This window comes from Tyto alba, unplaced genomic scaffold (genome assembly GCF_018691265.1).
Source record: "Tyto alba isolate M040663 unplaced genomic scaffold, T.alba_DEE_v4.0 Super-Scaffold_13, whole genome shotgun sequence".
Lineage (NCBI taxonomy): Eukaryota > Metazoa > Chordata > Aves > Strigiformes > Tytonidae > Tyto > Tyto alba.
This window is the reverse complement of record NW_024881275.1, coordinates 35,728,845-35,752,042: the sequence shown is the minus strand read 5'-3', so window position 1 is coordinate 35,752,042 and position 23,198 is coordinate 35,728,845. Positions and strand designations below refer to the sequence as shown.

The window sequence follows — 23,198 nt, the reverse complement described above, 5'->3', positions numbered from 1 at the left end:
CTAGTTCTTTAAATTAATACCTGAAAAATATTCCAAGTTATTTCTGGATATGTCAATCATCCTCCAGAAGTGATGGGCCCAAAGCTGCAGAATGCTGGTGTGCCTTTTCAGTGTGCTCCTCCATCCTTCTGTGCCTAGCCTTTGGCAGAAAGTCTGAAAGGACTCTCCTCCTCCTGACCCACATGGCACTCACTAATCCTGACAGCCAGCACTCTCCCCACTGCGTTCACACAAGCTGCTAATACTCTGCTACCAACTACTTCTTCCCGCTCTTGAAGAATACCCATATTTGTACATGTCATCCCACATGCCATTCCCAGTATTTTTTCAAAAACATTTAGAAGCAAGAGTTTTCCATATTTAAATAACTACAGCAAGCTTTTTTCAAAAGAAAAATGGATTAAGTTGCTTTCCTGGTTCTTTTAAGAGTTGGAATAACTATGGTCTGAATCTGCTCATTCAGCTCCAGTAGATCTGTGGTAGCACTGTGTGTAATACTGCATTTCACATTCAATTCATCTGGCATTTTCTTACCTTAGAGTCTTTTTTGTGGCCTCCTGCCAGCAGCTTCATGACCACAATATTGGGTTTAGCAACTTTGAGAATTCGACTGACCTAAACACAAAATAGTAAGAAGTTTTCAAGTGAAAGCATATGAATACAAAATTATTTCAATGGTAACACTCAAATGTTCACATAGTCTAACAATACAGCAGTTCTCTTACAGTATCAGTTTAACAGATATCAGGGTGTTTTGGATTTTCTGTGAAGTGTAACAGTGGGATTAATGAAGTTTAATGAAGGAGGCATTTATTTTAATAGTCACCTTTTTTATTCCAGACTATAGAAACCACTGCTCTCCATGCTTATATTCAAAAATTGTTGAACTATGGCAAGTTCTGAGGTACTCATCCAAATAAAGGTTTAGACAGACTGTAGGCATCTACTCCCAACGCTGTGACACAACAAGGGGAAATTTAATTATCAAACTGGTGGCTTTTTGCATGGAGGTGCTCTGTGCACACTCAGTTTAACTACCCTGGTTAGTCTCAATCAGATAGCTCATGTTCACACATGAGTTCACACATGAGTACTACCAGGATCCAGAAAATAGGCAGGGATTCCCAAATTCTCAGGAGAACATAATCCCATAACTGTTCTTAACCTGCTCAGATGTGACAGAATAAGCACTCTCCTTGCTCCAAAATACAGTCATGGACACTTAGTTTTTAGGCTATGGACAAAGAGGGAGAAATTCCTACCCATGTTTAAAGCCCAGTGCTGAGAAAACTGCTCCAGGAAATGAGTGCCAGACTCAACCATCTTTTCAGCCTGATGACACGGAAACCTATTTTTTCCACCTCTCAGGAGTACATGTGAATTACCAGATTCCAGGTGAATGAGGCAGGCACGTGTCACCTATTTGTTAAAACTGATGCTTTTAGAATAAGGAGAGAAGGCAACATGCAAGAAGGAACTGAATTGCTACCTAGCATCTAAGATATGCAGGGGGAGAGGTTCTGGAACAGTGAGCACAACCCTGATTATGTTATTTAATGTACTGAAACAGACCACCATGTAGGATGCCACCACCCTCCTCTGTCCACTCCTTAATCCAAGCACGTAGCTTTGCTCAGCATTTTGACAAAATATACTTTGGATTGCAAGCAGATCCAACTGAAACCAAACATTCTATTATAAGCAAATACTCGTTTTCCTGGTATTTCAGTCTTACCTCACAGTCTGGATTAGGAATATTCTCAAGAATCATTTTAGCTTGCTGGAAGTGTTTGCTAGCTGCCATGTAGAGATCAGATGACTGAGGAGGTGGGCTGTACTTATTTAAATCAGACATTTCCTAGCGTGTTACAGAAATATATAACTATCAAAATCAGTTACCAACAAATTGTATTTTTATCACCTTAAATAAAACCAAATTACTATATTCAAGAAAAAAGTTATGTCAACAGAAGAGTATTTTAATAATAAATACTGAAGTTGAAAACATTTATTTAAAATGGCAACTATCGAGCAGCAACACAGTGCTTAACGACTATAGTGCCACAATACGCAATTAGCTTCTTACACTCCTTATAAAACAATCTCTCATCATTCATTTGCTTTAATAGTGCTATGTAGCAGGGTGTGAAATTACATCAAAAAACAGGAGGGAAAAAAGTATATGGTATTGTTTACTTAAGTTTACAGTAAGTGAGATACCAAAACTGTTCAAAACTTCATTTTATATAATGTTGATGCTTACATTTTACTTATTTTGGGGGGGGGGGTGTGTGTGTGTGTGTGTGTGTGATAAAAAAACTTCAATGACAAGGAGGAAGCCATGGTAGCCTTAATTTCCACTGCAGTTGTTCGTAACAATAAATTAGGTAGAGTGGCTGGCATACAAAATAGTACAGTTTCAGTTCAGGCAGACCTTTAGAAACTTAAAAGTCTGACCACCAGAAATCTAAGTTCAACCAGAAATGTCCAAATTTCTGCACCTGAGACAGAATAACCCCACAAATCAGTAGAGGTTAATAACCAGCTGGATGAGTAGCAGGGTTACCGTGAACACCAAACTGAATATAAGACAACAAGGTACTCTTACTAGAAACAGACAAGTCTCATGTGGGACTATACAAGCAGGAGTATGGCCAGCAGACAAAAGAATGTTACCATCCTGTACTCAATATTTGTGCTGTGACATCTGAAATATTGCATCCAGTGTTGGATCCACTCTGTTCAGGAAAGATGCTGAGATGTGGAGATGGCTGGGGGCCTAGAACACATGACCTGCAAGGACAGGTCAATGCACCTGAACTTTTTCAGACAAGGATGCTAATGGGAAATCTTAATAGCAACCTGCAACTATGTGGAAGGCACTTATGAAACTGTCAGAAGACAAACAGTCCTTGATAATGGCAGACAATATGACATGGGGGTAGAGGCCACAAATTGCAGCTTGTGTAATTCAGACTGGACATAGGAAAAAAGGTGAATAGCATATCCCTCAATCAGGTTATCAAAGACTAAACAGACCAGAAAAAGGGTTAACCAAAGAGATTAGAAAAATCTCCATCCTTTGATTTTTTCAGACTTTGCTAGACAGAGACACAGCTGATGTGATCTATAATGCTACTACAAGGAGGAGACTGGACAACACAAACCTCCACTGGTCCCTTCCAACCAACACTTGGGTGATTTAACACTCAAAATTACTTCTGTTTCATTTTCCTGTTTGCTTCCTGCTGTAATAAAAATATGCTGCCATATAAACCACAGCCAAAAAGCCTGTCAACAGACTTTTAAAAGATTTTCTTTTCATGCAAACCAACACAAGCATGTCATAAACCACTCCATCAGACCAATTTTTAAACATTCAAGAGTCTAATTTTACTAAGAATTCAAAGCAATATATTTTCCTTGCACACAACTAAAGCTAGAAATCCTTGTTATTTTGACTTATGCTTCAATATGAACTCTGAGATATAAAGGGCTCTTTTTACAGAGACAACAATGTCTAAAGCGGGTGAGCAAATGACAGCATGAATAGCACCATGTTTTAAGATTACTCACCTTAAACTGCAAGTAGTGCACTGGGGGTGGTGTGATAACGCTGTTGAAGGGAGCAAACCTGTGCTCATATCGAACTTGTTCACTATCCAGTTCAAACTTAGGTTTTCTTACTTTGCCATCCATGTCAAATGCGATCATTGTCTAAAAAAGGGAGGATAAATATCGTGAAAAGTGATAGCTTTATGTTGTATTTTGCTGTGAGCAAGATGAAAGTTATGATTTAGCTCTAACTGGAAGGATAGAAAAATAACCTAGATAGAGAATTTACCATGTCACATTAGAAACTTGAACTTAAATTCCAGTCACACTAAAACCAAGAAGGCATGCAGTTTATGCTTGATTCCTATTACAAAAAAATTGAAGCCATTGTTCAGCAAGCACAAATAAATTACCTTGTACATCCCTGCACACATATTTTGGTATGCTTGACTCATGGTGATCTCTCTGCTGAGAGGGCGAACTGCAAATTTCACATAAAGATTATTTTTATTCAACATAAGTACACATATTAATTTCAGAACTGTTCTTTCAAATTTTCAGAAAGTGACATAATTCTCAATTGTATTTTAAAATAATGAAAAGAAGCATAAAAAGCATGGACATGCTTTTCTGCTTACCTGGCTCCTGATTACACAAAATATCTCAAGACATACTTAACAGTCACATGAACACCATACTGATGTCAATGAAATAAATTGGTCCAGAGAGTCAATGGTATTAGCATGTCACTACACAACACTAAAAAGTAGTCTAGAATTTAAAGTATGTAGTTGAGAGGCCTGTTTGCTTAGTTCATTGGGTTTTTTTTTAACTTTTAATACGAAAAGGTTAAAGCATTTTTATCCTAATAAAAAAGATTTTTATCCTAATAATATCTCTTTAAGATCCCCTTTGGCTTCCAGTGTTTAACTAGTGCCAAATTGCTCCCCACTTGGTACCTTTTCAAAAAGTATAAAATACAGTAGTAAATTTCTGAATTACTAAAAACAAGAGAATTTAGCTTATAGGACATTGAGCTGTTCATATCTAATTGTTCCCCTTGAAAATGTGACAAGGAGGAACACACAAAAAGAATTAATAGCAACAAACAAAAGCGAGCTTCTGCATGGTCTTTATTTGCAATGTTAATGCAAAGATAATTCCAACATACCACAATCTCAGTAGCCACTTAGGCACAGCAGATCTGTATCAAATGCTACTTAGACACAGGTTTTGGATGCCTTTTTAGTAGCAGGCTCACAGTTCTGACCACAGAGCCAGACTGATATCATACAGAAAGAGAAATTCTCATTTTCATATACACCAGCAACAGCATGACTTTTTAAAGGGGCTTCTGCACAACATTATTACCACTGAATTGAAACCAGGCAAGTCACCAATGTAAAATTAAGCAACATCCTTGAACACCTTCTGAAGCCAAAGAGCAATTACAGAAATACACTGAAAATCTAGTCTTTCAATCTAGCTATAGTCACAAATATCATAATTCTGCAAGAATTACAGAGTGAAAAAAAGGTAGTATTTTTCAAAGGTAATTGCTCTGGACCTGTTAATTACATCTCACAGGATCCCACATATAACACAGCTGGTGAAGCTGTTAATATAAACGAGTTTAGGTTTATCTGAAACACCTATTTAAAAGTAAGTAAATAAATAAATGGGAAATTCTTATGCCTTTACTGACTTTTTTAGTTGAAGATTTTACTTTCAGCCTTCATAAACTTAAGGACATTTTTCCTTCCCACTCTGTACATTTTGGATTTTAATTCTACACAACTGCGTGAAGGGGAAAAATAAAGTCAGAGTTACACCTAGATACCTTTTTTCTTTTTCTTTGTTTTCTTACTACTACGGCCTTTCTGTTGTTCCTCCATTATTCTCTCCTCCGCCATTTGAGAGCTGTCAGCGCGACTCAGTGTTGACATCAACCAGGCATAAAGGAACTCTGATAGATACCTACAGCAAAAAGTATGTAGCTGTTACATCCTACACATCCTCACTGAATGACAAGTCACTTATTCACAGTAAAGGACAACTTTTAGGGCAGTTAAAACTCTTTGTTTTGCATGGCTGAAATCAACGGATCAGTCTGTGTTCTATTTTGGTTTTGTTGTTTGTTTTGTTTGTTTTTATTTTTTAAACAAGACTCTGTACATATTCAACCATAGACAGCTCGAAGTATGCAAGTTACTTGTACATTTACTAAGTGAAGTCTAAGCTTCTTATTACTTCAAACCATATAAGATCAAATTTTTCTAGGATTGTTAATTTCCCCAACAAATGAAGCATTTTTACGAAAGATATTATGTTACTACCTTTTCTACTTTAGTTAGGAATTACTGTTTTGAGAAACAAGGTTATTACTGATTTGTTTCAAACATTAAAAATCCATGAATTATTAACTGAAGGGGCCAAGCTCCCAGGAACATGAGAGCCACATGCAGTTCTTTAAGATCTAAAAGAAATCTTTAAGAATTCTTTAAGAGTGTTTTCTTAGTAAGAGGAAGTAGGTCCAATAAACCTCTTGACTGACTTAAAATCAAACAAAATAGGGAAAAAAAGAGAGTAGATATTATAGATCAGGAACTCATGAAGAAGAAATAATACTTCATAAGAAGTCATAAATCAAAAGCAAAATTACTGAGAAATAATTATGAGTTTCACTTGCACATTTTCCCTTAGACATTTCCTCTGTTTTTTGTTCTTACAGTAAGGAGCTAAAGCATTTGACATGTCATTTCCAATTAAGAGTGATTTTACTATAATGGTGGTGGGGAAATATGGGCAGGTAAAAAGTACTGTCACAGAAAACTTGGTATTATTTATTGAGGTATTACTTAAAGAATATTGCCATCTTCCAGTAACTACCTGGAGTATTAATTTTCCCACATAATACTTAATCCACAAATGAAACAGCATAGAAATATAATGAGATACACTGAACTTCAAGTCATTTGAACTGGTCTAATTTCTCAGGAAGAAAACTTACAGTTTACCAAATAAGAGTTTATTGGTAGCTTTACAGGAAAAAAAAACAACCAACCAAACAACAAAACCAAAACAACAAAGTACAGAAGCACTTTAACACAGGAAGCTTAACATCAAGTTTGTAAGGCTGAATCAAAAGTGAACCATCTAAAGTCATTTATCTTTTGGACCAAGCCATCAACTATGAAAAACAATTCATGTGAATGGAAGTGCAAAAATAAAAATATTTTGACTCCACATAGTGCAATCATTTTCACTAAAGGCAGATATGTCTTCAGATATGCTCACAGAATAAGATGTTATTTCTACCTAGACAACTCTCAGATTACAGTTACAACTTGAATGTCTGGAGATCTTTTTAAAAATACTAGAGATTAATAAGACTATTGATCTTGGTACTACAAAGTCAGAAAAGAATAAAAGAAATTGCTTTCTGTCTGCATTCTGTTGTCTGCCAAAATCAGCATACGTTTCATTCATTGCCATTAGAAGACACTGTTTTAAAAAGCTAAATGGAGAGTGAATTACTACCTCAGGGAAAACAAAAGAGTACACTGTTCAGTAAGTCTAGAAAAGAGACCAACAGATTTTTTTTATCCACTTGTAATTTTATGAATAGGTGAACTAAATACTGTGTTGAGCAAGCCTGAGATTACAAAATCATAGTTGAAGTCCCTCCTTTAAGTATCTACAATGGTAGCTCTGTGGAAGCATCCCTCCCCCAACAGCTGTCAGTAATTCACCTTCTTACCAGTATATGTAGTAATATTCATGCATACTGTAAAGTTCCAGCTCAAAGCCACTCAGAAGATACTGTATCATAATACGAAGGTTATGATATAGGACCCAGGTGCCCAAGCAAGCCAAATGTTGCCTTTGTGGTTCCTGCTTCAGTAACATACTATGAAGTGCTGCATCTACCTTCTCTGCCTATTGAAAAAGAAAGCAAAGTAACAGACACTGGAGGAAGAACAGTTGACTGAAGCAGCGTCCAGGTTCTGCCAGAAATAAATTCATAACAGAATCTGAACATAAACTGGGTCAGTAAAGCTATGCTCCAGATTGAAAGACAGAAATAAGTTTTTACAGGTACTGCACCTCTGTAGTCCAGAACTGTCAGAAAAATTGAGGTTATTCATGTAAGTAAATTCTGCTGCACTGAGAAAAAAAAAATTCTGTACAGTAATACAGCAGTAACATTAGGTTTTTTAAATTTAAAAATTTAAGAAGTATTTATATATAGATTGTTAGCAGTCACATGAGCACTGAAACTCAGAACCCATTATAAGCTCTTATTAATTTTGCTATTTTGGCAATAATTGCATTTCTTTTTTAATAAACAACCAACCAAACAACAACAAAAAACAAAACAAAACAAAACAAACAAAACAACCAAAAAAAAACCCCAAAACCAAACCAAAACAAAAAAAAAAAAGAGAAAAACCCCAAGCCAACAAAAACTAGCTTCATTGAAAACCCAAATTTATAAGCTTAACATGAAAGCAATACACTGTGACCCATCGGTGAAACGAGAATATTGCTAAGACCAATTCAGTTGTAAAAAGTAATTGTATGGAAGGCATGAAGTCTCCCACAGTTAAAATATTATCAGTAGCCCTGAACAAATCAATCCATATAACCCGTTATAAAGTGAAAAAAACAGTGTGCCTCAGCTGCAGCACTGCAACAAACTCTCAATCAAACCACCGTGAGCGAAACTGGATCACACAAAATCTCTTCCCTAACTCCAAGTTCCTCGACCATTCTCCCTAGCATGCACATCTTGGAAAGTATTGTATTATTTCATGTCTCTCACTACTGAAGAAATAAATTTCCAGCAAGTGAAAATACACCTTTCCCTGTCATCTTCACTCCCCATTCTTGAGAATTCATTCAAAATCAGTTGGAGCACAGATTTTTAAGAGTCATTATTTAATTTATTGTTATAAAATCATGTGACTTACATCTTACACAGCTATAAGATTGAATTTTCAAAGGTATCTTGTAAACATGGCTCATCCATCTCTCCCTGCTTACATCTTGCAGACTGACAATTACAAGCAGGATAGAAACTACAAGCAGTGGAATTATCATTAAATTACAGGTATCACAGCAGGTTTCCCTGAAGTCTACTTCTTGGACAAAGTTAACCTTTAAAGATGTAATACTTTTTTTCAACAGATCTAACAAAGTCTTTGGTTGGATGCATCCTACAGACATCCTGTGCTGCATTTTAGGTATCCCTGTCCTGAAGATTTTAGGACAGAGGAGTTCCTTCATTCATCTAAAGTCTTAATACCACATGCTTCACGCTGGTAGGTATATACCTGGAAAGAAACATTTGCCAGCCTGCTGCCTAGGACATTACCTCATCCTGGAGGGTGGCAAATTCCTCAAGAATGTGACCCAATTTATCTCTCTGACGAGCTCTATTGTGTCCATGGATTTGAATCAGACTACAGAATGGCTGAAAGAAACAAAGTGTATTTTTAAATTTTCAACACAATTTTGAAACTACAGGATGTCTATTCAGGCACCTGTTTTATACATCTATATTAGGAGGTGGGTTCCTTAAGGCTTCCTATGGAATGCAAGCTAGCAGGCAAGCACTCTCTGGGGTGACACAAGAGCCCATTTCTCTGTACACATGTCAACACGAGATTGAGAGAGTATCCTTTAGAAATCAGATCAGAACAGAATACTTGGGGTAAGAACGATACTTATGTCTAAATCCATGCACCCAGGTGGACAAAAAGGGAAACAGCATGCTGGCTTGTATGATAAATAGTGTGGCCAGCAGGACTAGGGAAGTGATTGTCCCCCTGGACTTGGCACTGGTGAGCTGCACCTCAAATACAGTGTTCAGTTTTGGGCCCTGCACTACCAGAAAGACACTGAGGTGCTGGAGGGTGTCCAGAGAAGGGCAACAAAGCTGGTGAAGGGTCTGGAGAACAAGTCCTGTGAGGAGCAGCAGAGGGAACTGGGGGTGTTTAGCCTGGAGAAAAGGAGGCTGAGGGGAGACCCTGTCACTCTCTACAACTACCTGGAAGGAGGTTGTAACAAGGTGGGTGTTGGCCTCTTCCATGTAACAAGTGACAGGAGAGGAAAAGGCCTTGTGTTGCTCCAGGGGAGGTTTAGATTGGATATTAGGGAAAACTCCTTCACCAAAGGGTTGTCAAGCACTGGAACAGGCTGCCCAGGAGAGCGGTTGAGTCACCATCCCTGGAGGTATTTAAAAGACATGTACATGTGGCGCTTGGGGACATGGACTAGTGGTGGACTTGGCAGTGGGAGGGTAATGGTTGGTCTCTATGACCTTCTCTTTCAACCTAAATGATTCTATGAATTTCTTAGATTTTCATTGTGCTGCATTCAATAACTAAATCTTTTAAAACAGTTTTTATAATTTTTAAAGTGGAGAGAATGTAAAAGTGATTTTGTTTTTACTGGTGTTACTGCATTTGTTTTGTGACATGAAACTACCCTGTAAAGAGATAGTAGGTGCAAATTTCTAATAAAGTAAAATGTCAGTGAAAAATCTGGAAGCATAATACAGGAAACAAATAGCAATAATTACACTGGCTTTTTAAAAAGCGTTACCATTTTAAGACGGCCAACTTCTGCAATTTTGCTTTTGTGTCAGATGCCTAAAAAAAATGGTCTAATCTTCAAACGTAAGTAAATCTTGGAAGTGCTCATATGTGTGTAAACATGCTGTAATTGGAATTAACACTTACCCGAACGCAATGTGTCACAAAGGAATCAATGTAGTCCTTTGCCTGGTGATTATTATAAAGACAGCACCTAAATGAGAAATATCCAAATACATACATCTGTTTACAAATGTCACCAGTCTACGTAGCACAAAATTAAAAAATAAACATGAACGCAGCAACAGCAACCGACTCCTTCATCTGTAAGCACTAATAAGCACAAAATGTGTAAGTTCTTTGTATGCCTGTCCTTGCTTTTGTAAACAGAAATATTTTTTCATCGAACATGTAAAGACATGTAAGTAAACTCAAGATCTACTTACTTTGGAGAAAGTACTGGAGGACTGACGAAAGACCTTAAAGCATCTTTTACCATGTCTTGCATGAGGTGAGTGCCAAACACCTTCTTGTTATCTACCAGAAAAGTTGTCTGAAAGTAAACACGTGTTGTTAGAAACATGTTTTAAGTTAAAAGTAATGCTTTAGAAATTACTAACAGAAAGCTCTTACAGCACCTATATTGTACCAGAAACTTGTAAGATTGCTTTAAAAAATAAAATGGTTTGGCTAGGTACAAGGTTACAGACTCAGAGGCATACTGAGACCTGTCACTTATGTGGTACTCCCATGACACAAAATACAACTCTATTACTTGCCTAAGACAATGCATGCAAAATGATTTTACTTCTTGGATTTTAAAGACAATTAATGAGACTGATGTTTCTGAGGATTAACATAAAATAGTTTATATGGTTTCCCTGGAGGCAGATAAAGGCAAATATTCAGACTAATGCAGACTTTTTTCTACCCCTATAGATACTGCTGCTTTCCTTGGTCATGCCTAACATTCATTCCACTTTCCTTCACGAGTGCCGTGTCCCTTTCCTACATGGTTCTTCAGCAGTTGGAGAAAAAGCTCTGCTTTCAGGCACCCACAGGGACTGCACAAACACATGTAGTAGAAAGTCAGAACACACACACTATGAAAACATTTTACTTGCCAACAGTTATATTCCATCGGCTCTATACGTGGTTTAATTGGGATCAAATGTAAAGAAGTTCTGACGTCCAGGGACATCCTATTCAAATCAAAACCTCCTATAAGGAGGTATTTAGTCTGAGTTGAGGAATATACAATATACTTTCAATGTAAGTGAAGCAGTGGGATGCAAAATAGTAGCCTGTTCTGCCCTAGCCGTCAGTTTTATTGTTGCAGCAATAGATGTAGTCTAGACATGAAATTCAGTCCAAACAGGGAGGATGAATACAAACACCAACCCCAGACTGAGACAGCATATAGAGAACACCATAAAAATGAGTGTACAGGCCCAACTTTACAGCAGAGAAAAATCTTTAACATGTTCTGTTTTAATTAGTATGTACTAACATGATCTAAACAGTATTTTAAAATGTTTTAAAAAATTAATCAGAATGTAAGCCTCCATATACCTAATACTTAAATATCTCCAGAAAATTTTTTACCACTTATAGTTTACTAAGTCATATGCAAATAATTTAAATATTTGAAGCAAGAAGACGAGTCCACATTTAGAATGAATGCATTAGTATTTTATTCAAAGACATAGATTAGGACTTGCCTGTAACAGGGATCTTGAAAGGACACATGGTGATTGCTCACTGAACTCACAGAAAAAATCCTGATTTGCATTTTAGGCGGGGAAAAAAAAAAAAAAGACAATTCAGGTCAATATGCCATTTTTAAAAACTATATACAGAGATATATACACACACACACAGAGTTACATTTTTATACACACAGACATATTTGCATTTTTATATACACACATATATATATACAATTGTGTAAATGCACCTATATTTTGTACACACACATACATATACACATAGCATGGCTTATACAATTTTGTAAGAAAGTAAGCATGACTAATTTGAACAAACTAGAACATGTTATGAAGCCAAAATCTATGCTTTTCTGCAATTACTTGCTATTTAACAAAACAAAAGGTTTCTGAATTTTTTTCTTCAGATGCAACAATTAGAAGGACAATAGTATAGAAAAAAGATACCGTGAAACCGCTAAGATCACAACACAACTGAACCAGGTATCTAACAAAACTGCAGTATGTAACTGGTACCAGATGCTTCACTCAAACACTGATTTAATTAATTTAACAGGACATAGGAAGGCAAAAGATTTTTGCTTCATCTTCAATCTGATGAAATTGTGGCTTTTTTCTCAGTGAATACATGTATGGTAGTAAGTATTTCAAGCATTTAACTGTCTTCTAATAAATGCAGGCAGTAACTGAGAATAACATCACTTATTCAGGAAGGAACATAAGCAGGTGCTTAACTTTACACCTATTCAGGGAATAACATGCTTAAACAAACATGTATTAAGTGCTCTCGTGTTGTAGGCATATATGCAGAATAGTGCTTAGTGAATCTGAAAAATTCAGGAATATAGCAAGGAATCATGTTCTGCTACTGCAGATGCAGCTCTTCAACCAAAGGAAGAGTTACAAGGAAACTGACTTGCTTGGGCTCTGCTACTAACATGCATAATTATTTAACAGATTATGGGAAAAATGTAAGATTTGAGAGGAGAAAAGGCCTTGGTCAAATAAAGAAAAATATTAAGTATCAGGAAAGACAGCAAATTTTGAAATGGTACACAACAATGAGAAACACCAAAAGATTCATACCTACAGCTCAATTTTTTTCTCCAGTGAGCAATGGCATGTATCTGTGGAATGATTTTTTGCAAGTTACATTTTAAGATCTTATTTTTGGCTATAAGAAATATTCATGCTTACCAGTATACAGTGCAAATTAGTTAAGTTGACTACTTCACATACAGTTTTTATTCGGTCTATTAGTTTGGAAAAATAATTGACCATTTCTTCCCTTTTAATTATTTTTGCATATCGAGGGAAAGTTGGTGGCAGCAATCTCTGATTAACAAGGGGCTCAAAGCCCATCATGATAGGATGATCTAATGAAGAGAAGGGGGAGAGACAGAAAAAAAAAGCTGCATAAGCGGTGTTTTCAGAACTCATTTCAAACTTGAAAGTATAATACAAATTACTCAATTAGCCAAAATGAACTTTTAAACTGACAGTTAACTTCCAAAGACACCATGCAACTGAGACAATGATTACTATTTAAAAAAAGCCAGACCTCAACATCTCAGCATACACCTGTACAGGCAGTGATGCGGTGTTCCCTACTTTAAAATGGCATATACACAGATTCGAACTGCAATGCACTTAACCAAAGGTTCACATTACCTCTGTCTTTGAAGTGATAGTATTGCTTTCAGAAGAACCATCATTTAGTGAAATAAAATTAAGACCAAGCAATGGAAATCTGTAACAGCTTGTGTAACAACTATTATTAGTTCAAATTAGTGACTTTTTTTTTTTTTAAATACTGGTAGATATTAAAATTTACTAAGACAGCATATTTAAGAAAAAAAAAAAAGGTAACATTTGATACAGACCTCCTTTAGTGGTATCATTTTGTGCCTGGATACCATGATGCAATGAATTGTGGATGGCAGAAAGCAAGTCAGCTGCCTGAGTCATTAGTTTCTGAGCTTCTGCAACGGCACTCGTCTGAAAGATAGGTAACACTTATTTGCATTACAAACCAACATAGTTTGAATAAAGAATTAATGCTAATATCAGGAAAAAGAATGATATTAGGGTTCTAATGTTTGTACACAACCAGTTCTGAAAAAAAATACGCAACAGATTTTTGTACAATAAAGCGTTATTTATATTTTACATATCTATACATACATTCAATACTCTATTTTTTGCTGCGTAAGCTAAGCCTTAACAGTAGTTACAACTGGAATTCTAGTATACATTACATGCAAGTCCTCTACTTTTGATTTTGGAGGACTGGGGTAGGGGGGGCTAGGGAGGGGGCAAAAAAACCCAAAAAACTCTTCTGCCAAGTGAGGCAGAACTCCAAACTGCAAGAGGTAAAATTTATCATATCATTAGAAAATGCAGAATTCTTGAGAATATAGACAAAACACAAGCCATCAACTGAAATCACCACATAATGTTAGAAAATACCAGATCTCCATTAGAAATCTTCATTCATGATCTGCTGACATGCTGAATTTTCTGATGTCCTATGATTCCACATCTGTTAGCAAACTGGGTACCATTTAAAATATCTCTCTCTAAAATGTAAAATCTTGTTTTAAAAATACTGGACTAACGGCCCCTGATGGAACTTCAAATATTTGAAAACTCAACTCAAACTGAAACTCGACTTCTTTCAGAAAAAAAAAAGATGTTTAAAACCACCCTGAAGATCTAACAGAAGCTGAACAAGTTCTATACCTCCACATATGTTCACATATAGCATCCACAAATCTACTAGAATAAGCTGCTAAGCAGATCTAATTAAAATCAAAGCAGTCCGTGATGTAAATATCTTATAATTTAAGTAATCAGACTTTAGCAACACTAACATAATCTGATTTTGCACAGATCATTAACTCACAGCAGTTAACAAAGAGAATCTGGTTGTATATCAGTGTAGACCACTTCTATGTCACAGTTCAATTTCTGGTATAACTAACGGTTACAGGCAGAATGCAATTAATCTCAACCACTCACACACTTGTTTCTTCAAGACTGATGTCTATCAATGATACTCTTACTAACTTTCAATTTGATCAAGGTCTTTTAAACTGTACAGTAGAGAGTTGCCCCAACAGCAAAGCATGTGGGAAAAACTCCACGCCACTTAAGCAAGAAACTTGCTTATTTCTCAGTGAAAATGGAAATAACAATAAGCAAGACAAATATTTATCCTTATGTAAAGAAAAAGCTATTTAAACAAAAACCTTTGTCTTACATAACATGTGATTCTACCCCTTTGCCCTAAAACATGCAGTTCCTTTCCCCCTAAACAAATAGGAAATCTTATATCCAAAAAAGCAGACAAACTGCATGGAAAGCTCTTATATTCCTCTTCTCAGACCAAAAAGTGTAGATACAAATTCAGTATCACATGGAAGGAAAAGCTAACAATTCTCTAAAGATGGACAAAGCACTGCCTACTGTCAGGTAACTCCACACAATGGGACTGAACTTGAGAAAAAAAATGTTTTGCTCATGTCTTTGAATTTTCTTTGTGTTCTATAATGAATATTCTGTCTCTCTGCAAGGCCATAATGATGTCAGCTACTAGCCTTCCCCGTATTTTCTTTAAAAATGAACGAAAACTAAATGGTTGCCACTGTAGGGCCTTATCCAGTGCTCTACCTGCAGCAACATCTATTCAAATATACAGAATAATTGCTTGACCTTAGAGAATGAAAAATGATTATTTCACAGCACCACAATGAGAACACAAACACCAAAGGAACGTACCTCTTTTTTGGTAAATGCTATTAGAACAGTCAGTAGCACTCGGGTAAACTTGACTCTGCTAAACACAGCCAAACATTGTTGATGCTGTAACAAAAAATATAAAGCAAATTACTAAGCAATATGCATTAAAACTTGAAACATTTAAAAAAAGCACTTTTATACATTTACTGAAGTATGCTCTCTATTCTTAATAGTATGGTATCTAGTATGATTCTGAATATAAGTTACAGAATTTATAGAAGAAATCTGTACTGCTGTCAGAAAAGCACTCTAACACAAAAAATACTAAGATACTTTGGGTAAGGCACAACCACTAGCTGTATAGCTATCTCCTATAAAAATGATGTTCAAATCTCAGCTTAAGTGAACAACCAGAAATTATTAAACTGATCTTTTTCTCCTTTTGCTGAAGATCTATGTTAAAAATAAATTTCAAGAAAAGAACACTACTGGGAAACAAAATCCACAGCCTTCTAAATCAACCACTGTGGTGGTGCAACACAACCCAACTCTTGGGCTGCTCGGTGCTTGGTGCGATCCCCCCTCTCCTGGGCCACACACCAAACCAAAATGGATTGCAAAAGGCAGCAGACCAGAGCATTAAGGCACATCCCCTTTCTCTGTACTTGGCTTCTGCCTCCCCTATTGCTTGGAAACTGCAACGACAATCAATCACCTCCTGACAGCCCAGTACATCTGCACCCGGGTTGCGGTGGCACAAAGGAGGTGACACCCCAACTTCAAAATCTAGCAAGGCTCGGGCCTGTACAACTGGTAGAAAGCACCAGAATGTTCTGTCACCTCAGCTGGGCCGAAATGGAAAAGTACTTGATGAAAGTCAATTATCTTGGACCCTATAGATATCAACCCTAAGCGGGACCCTCTGAGCTCTCCTGGGTCGCAGTGGGCTGTGACCAGCATCTCCCCTGAGCCAGGACGCCCCTCGGGCTCACACTGTGCGAAGGCTGAGGATCGTCTGACCACAAAACTGACAGAAGGACAGGGTAAAGTCAGACTCCTCCTCAACTCAATCACTGCCCGTTGAGAAATACCAATGCATTGTGAGTATTTGCTTCAAACTCGAGAAGAGGGAAATTTTAACTATAGGCTAGCCTCTTCCACCCACCGCTCTACCCATCTATGTGTTTAACTACGCACATTTACCTTTGAGTGTGGATGTTAATATATATTTTACCGGAAATCCAAATATTTCTGTGCTGCTGGTGTGTGTGTATGTCTTATGGTTTACATATGTATATATATACACAGCAACTATATCAATTATCACTTTTTCTAGAAGGAGCTACACTGCTTTTACCCTCTCTTCATACTTTCTCCCCAGCTAGAGAGGCTGCCAGCAGCAGTAAAAGCCACTAGGAAGGGAACTGAAGGAATAAGATACAGGCCAGATAAGACTACCTACTTTGCCAATTTTTTTTTTCTTGAGATGTAGGTACATAAATAGCAGAATTGCAGCAGCATCACTATTTTGCCATTGGGATCATTCCAGAACTCTACCCCTTCAAAGCATAAAAGCCCACCTGCTTGCCTCAGGGATTTGCTCAGGGCCATGTTTAGTGCAGCTCAGATATGACAGCAGCAGCAACATTGGTGACACACATTTCTCACAAGCTGTTAACTACTGATTAAAGTAACTATGTACTAATCAGTGAAATCCAGAAAAAAAAAAAAGTAAACAATGCATTACTTCAAGTTCAACTTCTGGATCTCTCTCTTCTCCTTGTCGACTTCGAGTGCTCTAGAAGGTAAAAAAGTCTCAAATAATTTATTAAAAATTGCAAAGCAAAGCTAATGATAAAATCCCCTTATCCTCTCCAAAACATCCATCTGTTAAGTAACACTAAAAATCAGTTCTCAAGTTCAAAATCTCTTTGTATATCATTTAGGTTCTTGAATGATCCAAGACTTTCCTATAGTAATGAGACTTATCTCAGTCCACTCTGCAAGTAGGCAAGGATATCGTGTGAACATTTTATATTGTAAACTGTGGTAAAGGAAGATTAAGTCACTTCTTTAACATCACACAGTTCATCTGCATAGAAGCCAGAGCTATTACTAAAAGCCAGAACTATTACTAGTGAAGCAACTATTAAAGAGCTTAGAACAATCTGAAGACTTCAGCATCTTTAGCTAGAAGGCAAACTACCACCATGTTACACAAACTATTATGGCAGCTCTTCAAAAAAAAAAACCCCACCATTTAAAGACACAAGACCGCTGCATCTATCATAATCCACTCCCTTCCCCAAAACCTATGTTAAGTACACTTGAAGTATAATTGACAAGGCAAACATAAGAAAAATACCTTCACTCGTCTCTGCATGTCATCTTCTACATCTTTTAGCATACCTGGAAAAGTCACAGTACAATTAAAAGCTGAGATGCATTTCTACGTAGACCTACACCACTCAGGGGTAAAAAGTTCTGAGGGGGAAACAAAATTTTGAAGTGCTTTACACAGCCATTACCCAAAGACTAAACCAAAAATATGCCTTGTGTGGGACGGTGTGGATGTTTTGCAACAATATATAAATCAGAGTATAGACTGACTGATCCAAAGCTGAAATGTTCACAAATTTTCTAAATATAAATCAATGGAAAGCTCGTGTCAAAAAATGCATCAAAAGGCTAACATACATACTTACGTATGTACCTAATAACACACACATTCATAGTTTTAGAACTACAAGGTTGCTTTTTCCTCAAAAGCAATCTGTCCAGATCATAACAAATTGCAAGGCAGCAAAGCAGAACTCAAGCAGTGCACTTTCCAGTAGTTTATATCTATTTCAGTCCTAGATGAGCTCAGCCACTTGACCAGCACATCTAAAAGCACTTCTGTTTCTCAGGCATTTAACAAATAAAGAGTTGAACCTTTTCTTCAAGGAAAAATGATTTCTTTTTACCAAGCCACAAATTTTCACAAGACTAATAAGAGCAACTTAACATCTGAGATTCCTACTAATTCATTATGTTTGTTTGAGAGTAAAAACATGCTCAGAAGAGAAAGAGACTGGTGAACAGACACAGGAAGCACAAACTGTACCTGTAACTCTAAGATCTGTCACACTATTGGCCATTTTAAATCCGTATGTCATTGACTGAAAATCTTCCTAAAAAATAAAAATCAAAGCAGCAATATGTAGTGAAATATAAAAAGTATTATTTAGATTTCAAGTTGTGGTTTTCTTTTTGCTTGGTTTGTTTTTTGGGGGTTGTTTTCTTCTTGTGTTTTTTTTGAGGTGTTTTTGTTTAACTACAAGCTTACACCTATAGAAGTCCAGTTTTATTTTGCACAACTGAATATACCCATAGTGTGGGTAACTTTCCTGCCCAAATCCAGCTTAAGGTAATTATTTTCTGCATAAATCCTAAATGCCAGCATGCCCTTCATATTTTTATCAAGTGCCACCCTATAAAAACATTACAAGAACCATGGATGCAAAGTACTATTTTAATCTATTTAATCAGGTGCAGTCAATAAGAAATTACTTGTCCAAGCTCAGAGGAAACGAAGATTGCTCTGAGCACAGAAAACCAGACTCCGGTTCCCTCGCTAGAAGGACATTTCAGACAAAAGATGATCATGGTTATCTGAAGTAGAAAAATAAAAAACTAAACAGGAAGACACGAGTAAAACTGATTTCAAATGGTTAGCCATGAGACTTTCATTGCTTCAGCAAAATACAGAAGACCACAAAACACCTTCATTGAAGAAAACAGCATTTTAAATAGATCAAGTCTAATACTTTTAGGATGAACTGCTGCTCCTACAGTATCCTCAAATCAAAGAGTAACAAATTTCTCTAATATACTGATCTATTTGCATTGTGTAGCCTATGTACAATGTTACGTATTTAATCACAGGAGATACTGAAACACATACCTCCTCAAAAACAGCTGCTTTGTTAACCTTTTCTCTGGCAATATCACAGATTTTTAGGATCCCTAGAGCAAAAGCCTTCATAGCAGGATCTTCTATGAAGTCTGGATTATGAATGTAGAGGCAAGTGAATACCGTCTGTGCCAAGGAATGTCCCTCTAACCATGTTATCTGGGGAAAAGAAAATTAAACATTTTACTCATGACAGCCAAGTCCTCATTTTTATATCTCCATTCTTCTTCTATCTTACTCTGCTTCAGTGAATCATTAAGGAAGTCCCTACCATAGCAACCTTCCATCTAAGCAAAAAATGGCAAGAAAAGGTCTCTCAACCTTTAACCTTTGTCCATCTGCTGGCTGTGGCAGGCAGTAAGTTACTAAATCCTATAACACTATCAAATTCTGGTGTTGGATAAACCTCTTCCACAAAGTTCAGGTCTGATCTCTGAGACATGACATTAACAGACCATCAGAATTACAAGCTTTTTTTCCTTTGGGGTTTTTTTAAAGATTTATAAATACTGAATGAAAAATGCAAGTGGCTATGAAACACCTCCGCAATATTCTGCATGTTCTTTTCTACAACTTACAGCTTCTTTTCATGAGCCCCTCCTCTCTGCTACTTTCATGCTGCTTTAAGCTACTGGGAAAGCTTCAGTAATTTAAACAAATATTTCTATCTTGAAATATCATAAAACACAGTAGCGTCAAATTTTTAGTATCACCACTGTCCTTTTTCAAAAAAAAAAGTCAGTATTTGATGTGGGGTGGAGAGGGAGAAGACTAATTACATTATACCTTATCAAACACACAGTCACCTTTCCAGATTGAACTAATTTGAAATGTTGTTTTAAAAACCAAAGTAATTTTATTGATGTAATTTTAAAGAATAACTGAAAATAATTTGTATCACTTACTGAGGAAATTAAGATATATACACAGAAAAAAAAAAAAAATCACAATTAACAACAGATATTTCACTTATTTCCTTTCTAAATGGATTTACATATTTTCTTTTCTTTCTTCAAAATGCCCCTGTAAGGTCCCTCAATACTGGCTGTAGAGAAATAAGAATGCTGTAGGTTACTGCATACTCACTTTCCAGCACAGTCACAACACCAGTATAGAGCAGGCAGTCAGATACCATACATTTAAAAAACCACAAATTATAAAACCTTTTTACATTATTCAAAATGCTGCCAGTTTTCTTCCATAATGATTTCTTACAATAAAAAAATCCCAAAATCAGATTATGCCTCTTATAACAGCCAATGCAAATAACTAAATGGAAATTAAAATACTAAATATGTATTTTCTGCTTGGTGAATCTTTTTTCTTGAGTTCTACTGCTTTCTCTTTTTTTTAAGATGGATTAAAGAATTGTATTTTGAAAGCAAAACCACCTAACATTAGGAGCAGAGAAATGCTTACCAAACAACAAAAACATGTATCCATTATTCCTACCAGCTCAGGTGAAGTGAGATCCTTTATTTTAATGGTGCCATCCTTGGAAAACAAAGAAAGAAAAAAAATCTGAAGACTACGGAAGCCTATAGGCAAAATATAACTTACTATTTGTACAGCCAAAGAGGAAATTACAACTTGGTTAAGACTTCAGACTATTTGTATACCACTAGCTCTACAGACCAGCTTCACAATGTGTGTCAAATTCTGAAAAACTCTGCTTTCCCATCACTGTGTTGAGCACTCACCAAACATAAAGCTACTCAAAGAGAGAGCTAAAATAAAATTTCTGATTTATGAGTAGTCAATAAAAGTTTAAAACTGCCTGTGAACACTTATATCACAAAACAGTATGTATAATCATAATAAAGATTGAACAAGGAATAATATGCAGGACACATTCTCTGAAGACTTCTTTTTACACTGCAGATACTGGTAGACTTTTACCACCTTCAAGGTCAGGACCAAGAAGACAGCAACCCTACTTCTATCATTTTATTTGTCCAATGTATGCAATTCCGCATACGCTCTACCTGACTTAGATGGCCAATATTTTACACAGACTTCTTGTAATCCATTCAGAACAAGGTCCATAGTAAAATATATTTTTACCTCCATGAGTGCATTATTTTTTCCAAAACAACCTCCTTCCACCAATTTTTATTGACCATGCACTGAAAGTTAGTTATTACTGTCAGTGTTGTTAAATTAGCCAGCTTCTGTTCATTGCTAATAAACTGGTAGTCTCATGAAGTGTTAATTTCAAGCTTTTGTAAGAAAGTTGGTTTCCATTCAGCTTAAATAGAGACTAACCAATACATCTTCATATAAAAGACACATCTTGGGAAACCACAGGCTGACTTGGCAAAACCACTGCTGAAATTTGAGGTATCAATACCAAACAATTTCACAGTACTTTTCACTGGAAGAGTTAGCATCATTGTGATACTATGGGTAACAAAAAAGGTAAACATCACAAGCTGTTTCTTACTTAACTATCCAAAATACAAAAGAAAAAATAAATTTTAAGTAAAGATTTAAAATATTAATTATGCTGAATTATGCTTAACTGCGATTTGATAAAACTGTATCATACTTTTACAGGAAGTGTAGGCAAACCCAGGAAAGTCACAGTCACACAAACCTTAATAGCTTGCTCAAAGTTAAGAACCTTTCTATTAACTTGGTTTCCAATCATACCAGCATCCATCTTGGGATCCATCATTTCAATGGCAGACATGGCTTCAAAAAGACCAAAACTAAGAACACCAATAAGAAAATGTTCTTAATGTAATTATTTTATACAATACAGTCTTCACAAATCAGTGTAAAAGAACATACGATGACAAACTGAGTACACTGTATTCTGACTACAGACAACAAGGTAGGGTATGAACATTACTACTGATGTTCAGAGATCATGGTTTTGAGGCATATGAGGATCTCTCAAACACTAAGGAAGAAAATAGATGCCTAAAAGAAAACTCTTAGTCTTTTTTTAAAGGTGACGAACACTTGTAAGCCAAATATTCCATTACTAAAATCTGTGCACACTTGTTTCTACACACCTCATAATGACACAGTATCTTTTTAAAGATCACATAATGTAATAAACTGGTATTAACTGAACAAGCTGTTCTTTATTATGCTATATCCAAAAACCCAAGTAAGTTGTGTCCCTCATAAACTAATGACAATATACATGACACAGACAGTAATACACATTGGATATGCCAACTTTATTTAAAGTGGGCATGCTAAGAAAACCAATACAAGAAAACCCCAGCATGTGACAATGGATCACTTGTAGTCAGGGCATAAAAGCTCGCAGGAGAACCACACCAAATGAACACTGGCCTACTGAGGGGATATAGTGCCTCACCTTTGGTACATATGATATTGATCAGAACTGCTGCACAAGCTGCTATTATACAGAAAGGTTACTGCGTGTGGCACGTTCTAATTCTAAAAAGCATATTTGCTCTGAAATGTTCTTAGATATAAAATTATACATCAAAAAAATGTGCTTTGACTGTATCGAGTAACTATGTGGCGACATCCTTGCACATGTTTTTAAGCAGGTTTGCGTTTAATAGTGTCCTTCTGCCTTCCAAGTTATTAAGTCTTAAATATGCACTTTTTTCTTTATGCAAGTGAACAGACTCATGTGGC

The 23,198-nt window shown here is 36.3% G+C and overlaps 1 protein-coding gene across 3 annotated transcripts in view; it reads right to left on the bottom strand.

Moving 5' to 3' along the window:
* NAA35 (N-alpha-acetyltransferase 35, NatC auxiliary subunit) overlaps positions 1–23,198 on the bottom strand; it is a 48,563-nt gene that overhangs the window by 22,225 nt on the left and 3,140 nt on the right. For 2 of the 3 annotated variants that reach the window (XM_032981886.2, XM_042787841.1), the window contains exons 4-22: positions 22,171–22,285; positions 20,994–21,068; positions 19,566–19,733; positions 18,726–18,792; positions 17,985–18,028; positions 17,367–17,417; positions 15,659–15,742; positions 13,762–13,876; positions 13,076–13,254; positions 11,876–11,935; positions 10,601–10,707; positions 10,302–10,368; positions 8,933–9,031; positions 7,316–7,494; positions 5,396–5,532; positions 3,969–4,036; positions 3,577–3,717; positions 1,736–1,858; positions 535–615 (exon numbers count right to left, since the gene is read on the bottom strand). In XM_032981886.2, the coding sequence (XP_032837777.1) occupies positions 535–615; positions 1,736–1,858; positions 3,577–3,717; positions 3,969–4,036; positions 5,396–5,532; positions 7,316–7,494; positions 8,933–9,031; positions 10,302–10,368; positions 10,601–10,707; positions 11,876–11,935; positions 13,076–13,254; positions 13,762–13,876; positions 15,659–15,742; positions 17,367–17,417; positions 17,985–18,028; positions 18,726–18,792; positions 19,566–19,733; positions 20,994–21,068; positions 22,171–22,285 (1,960 nt within the window). The remainder of the gene's footprint in view (positions 1–534; positions 616–1,735; positions 1,859–3,576; positions 3,718–3,968; positions 4,037–5,395; positions 5,533–7,315; positions 7,495–8,932; positions 9,032–10,301; positions 10,369–10,600; positions 10,708–11,875; positions 11,936–13,075; positions 13,255–13,761; positions 13,877–15,658; positions 15,743–17,366; positions 17,418–17,984; positions 18,029–18,725; positions 18,793–19,565; positions 19,734–20,993; positions 21,069–22,170; positions 22,286–23,198) is intronic. The other variant, XM_032981887.2, reaches the window with a different exon arrangement.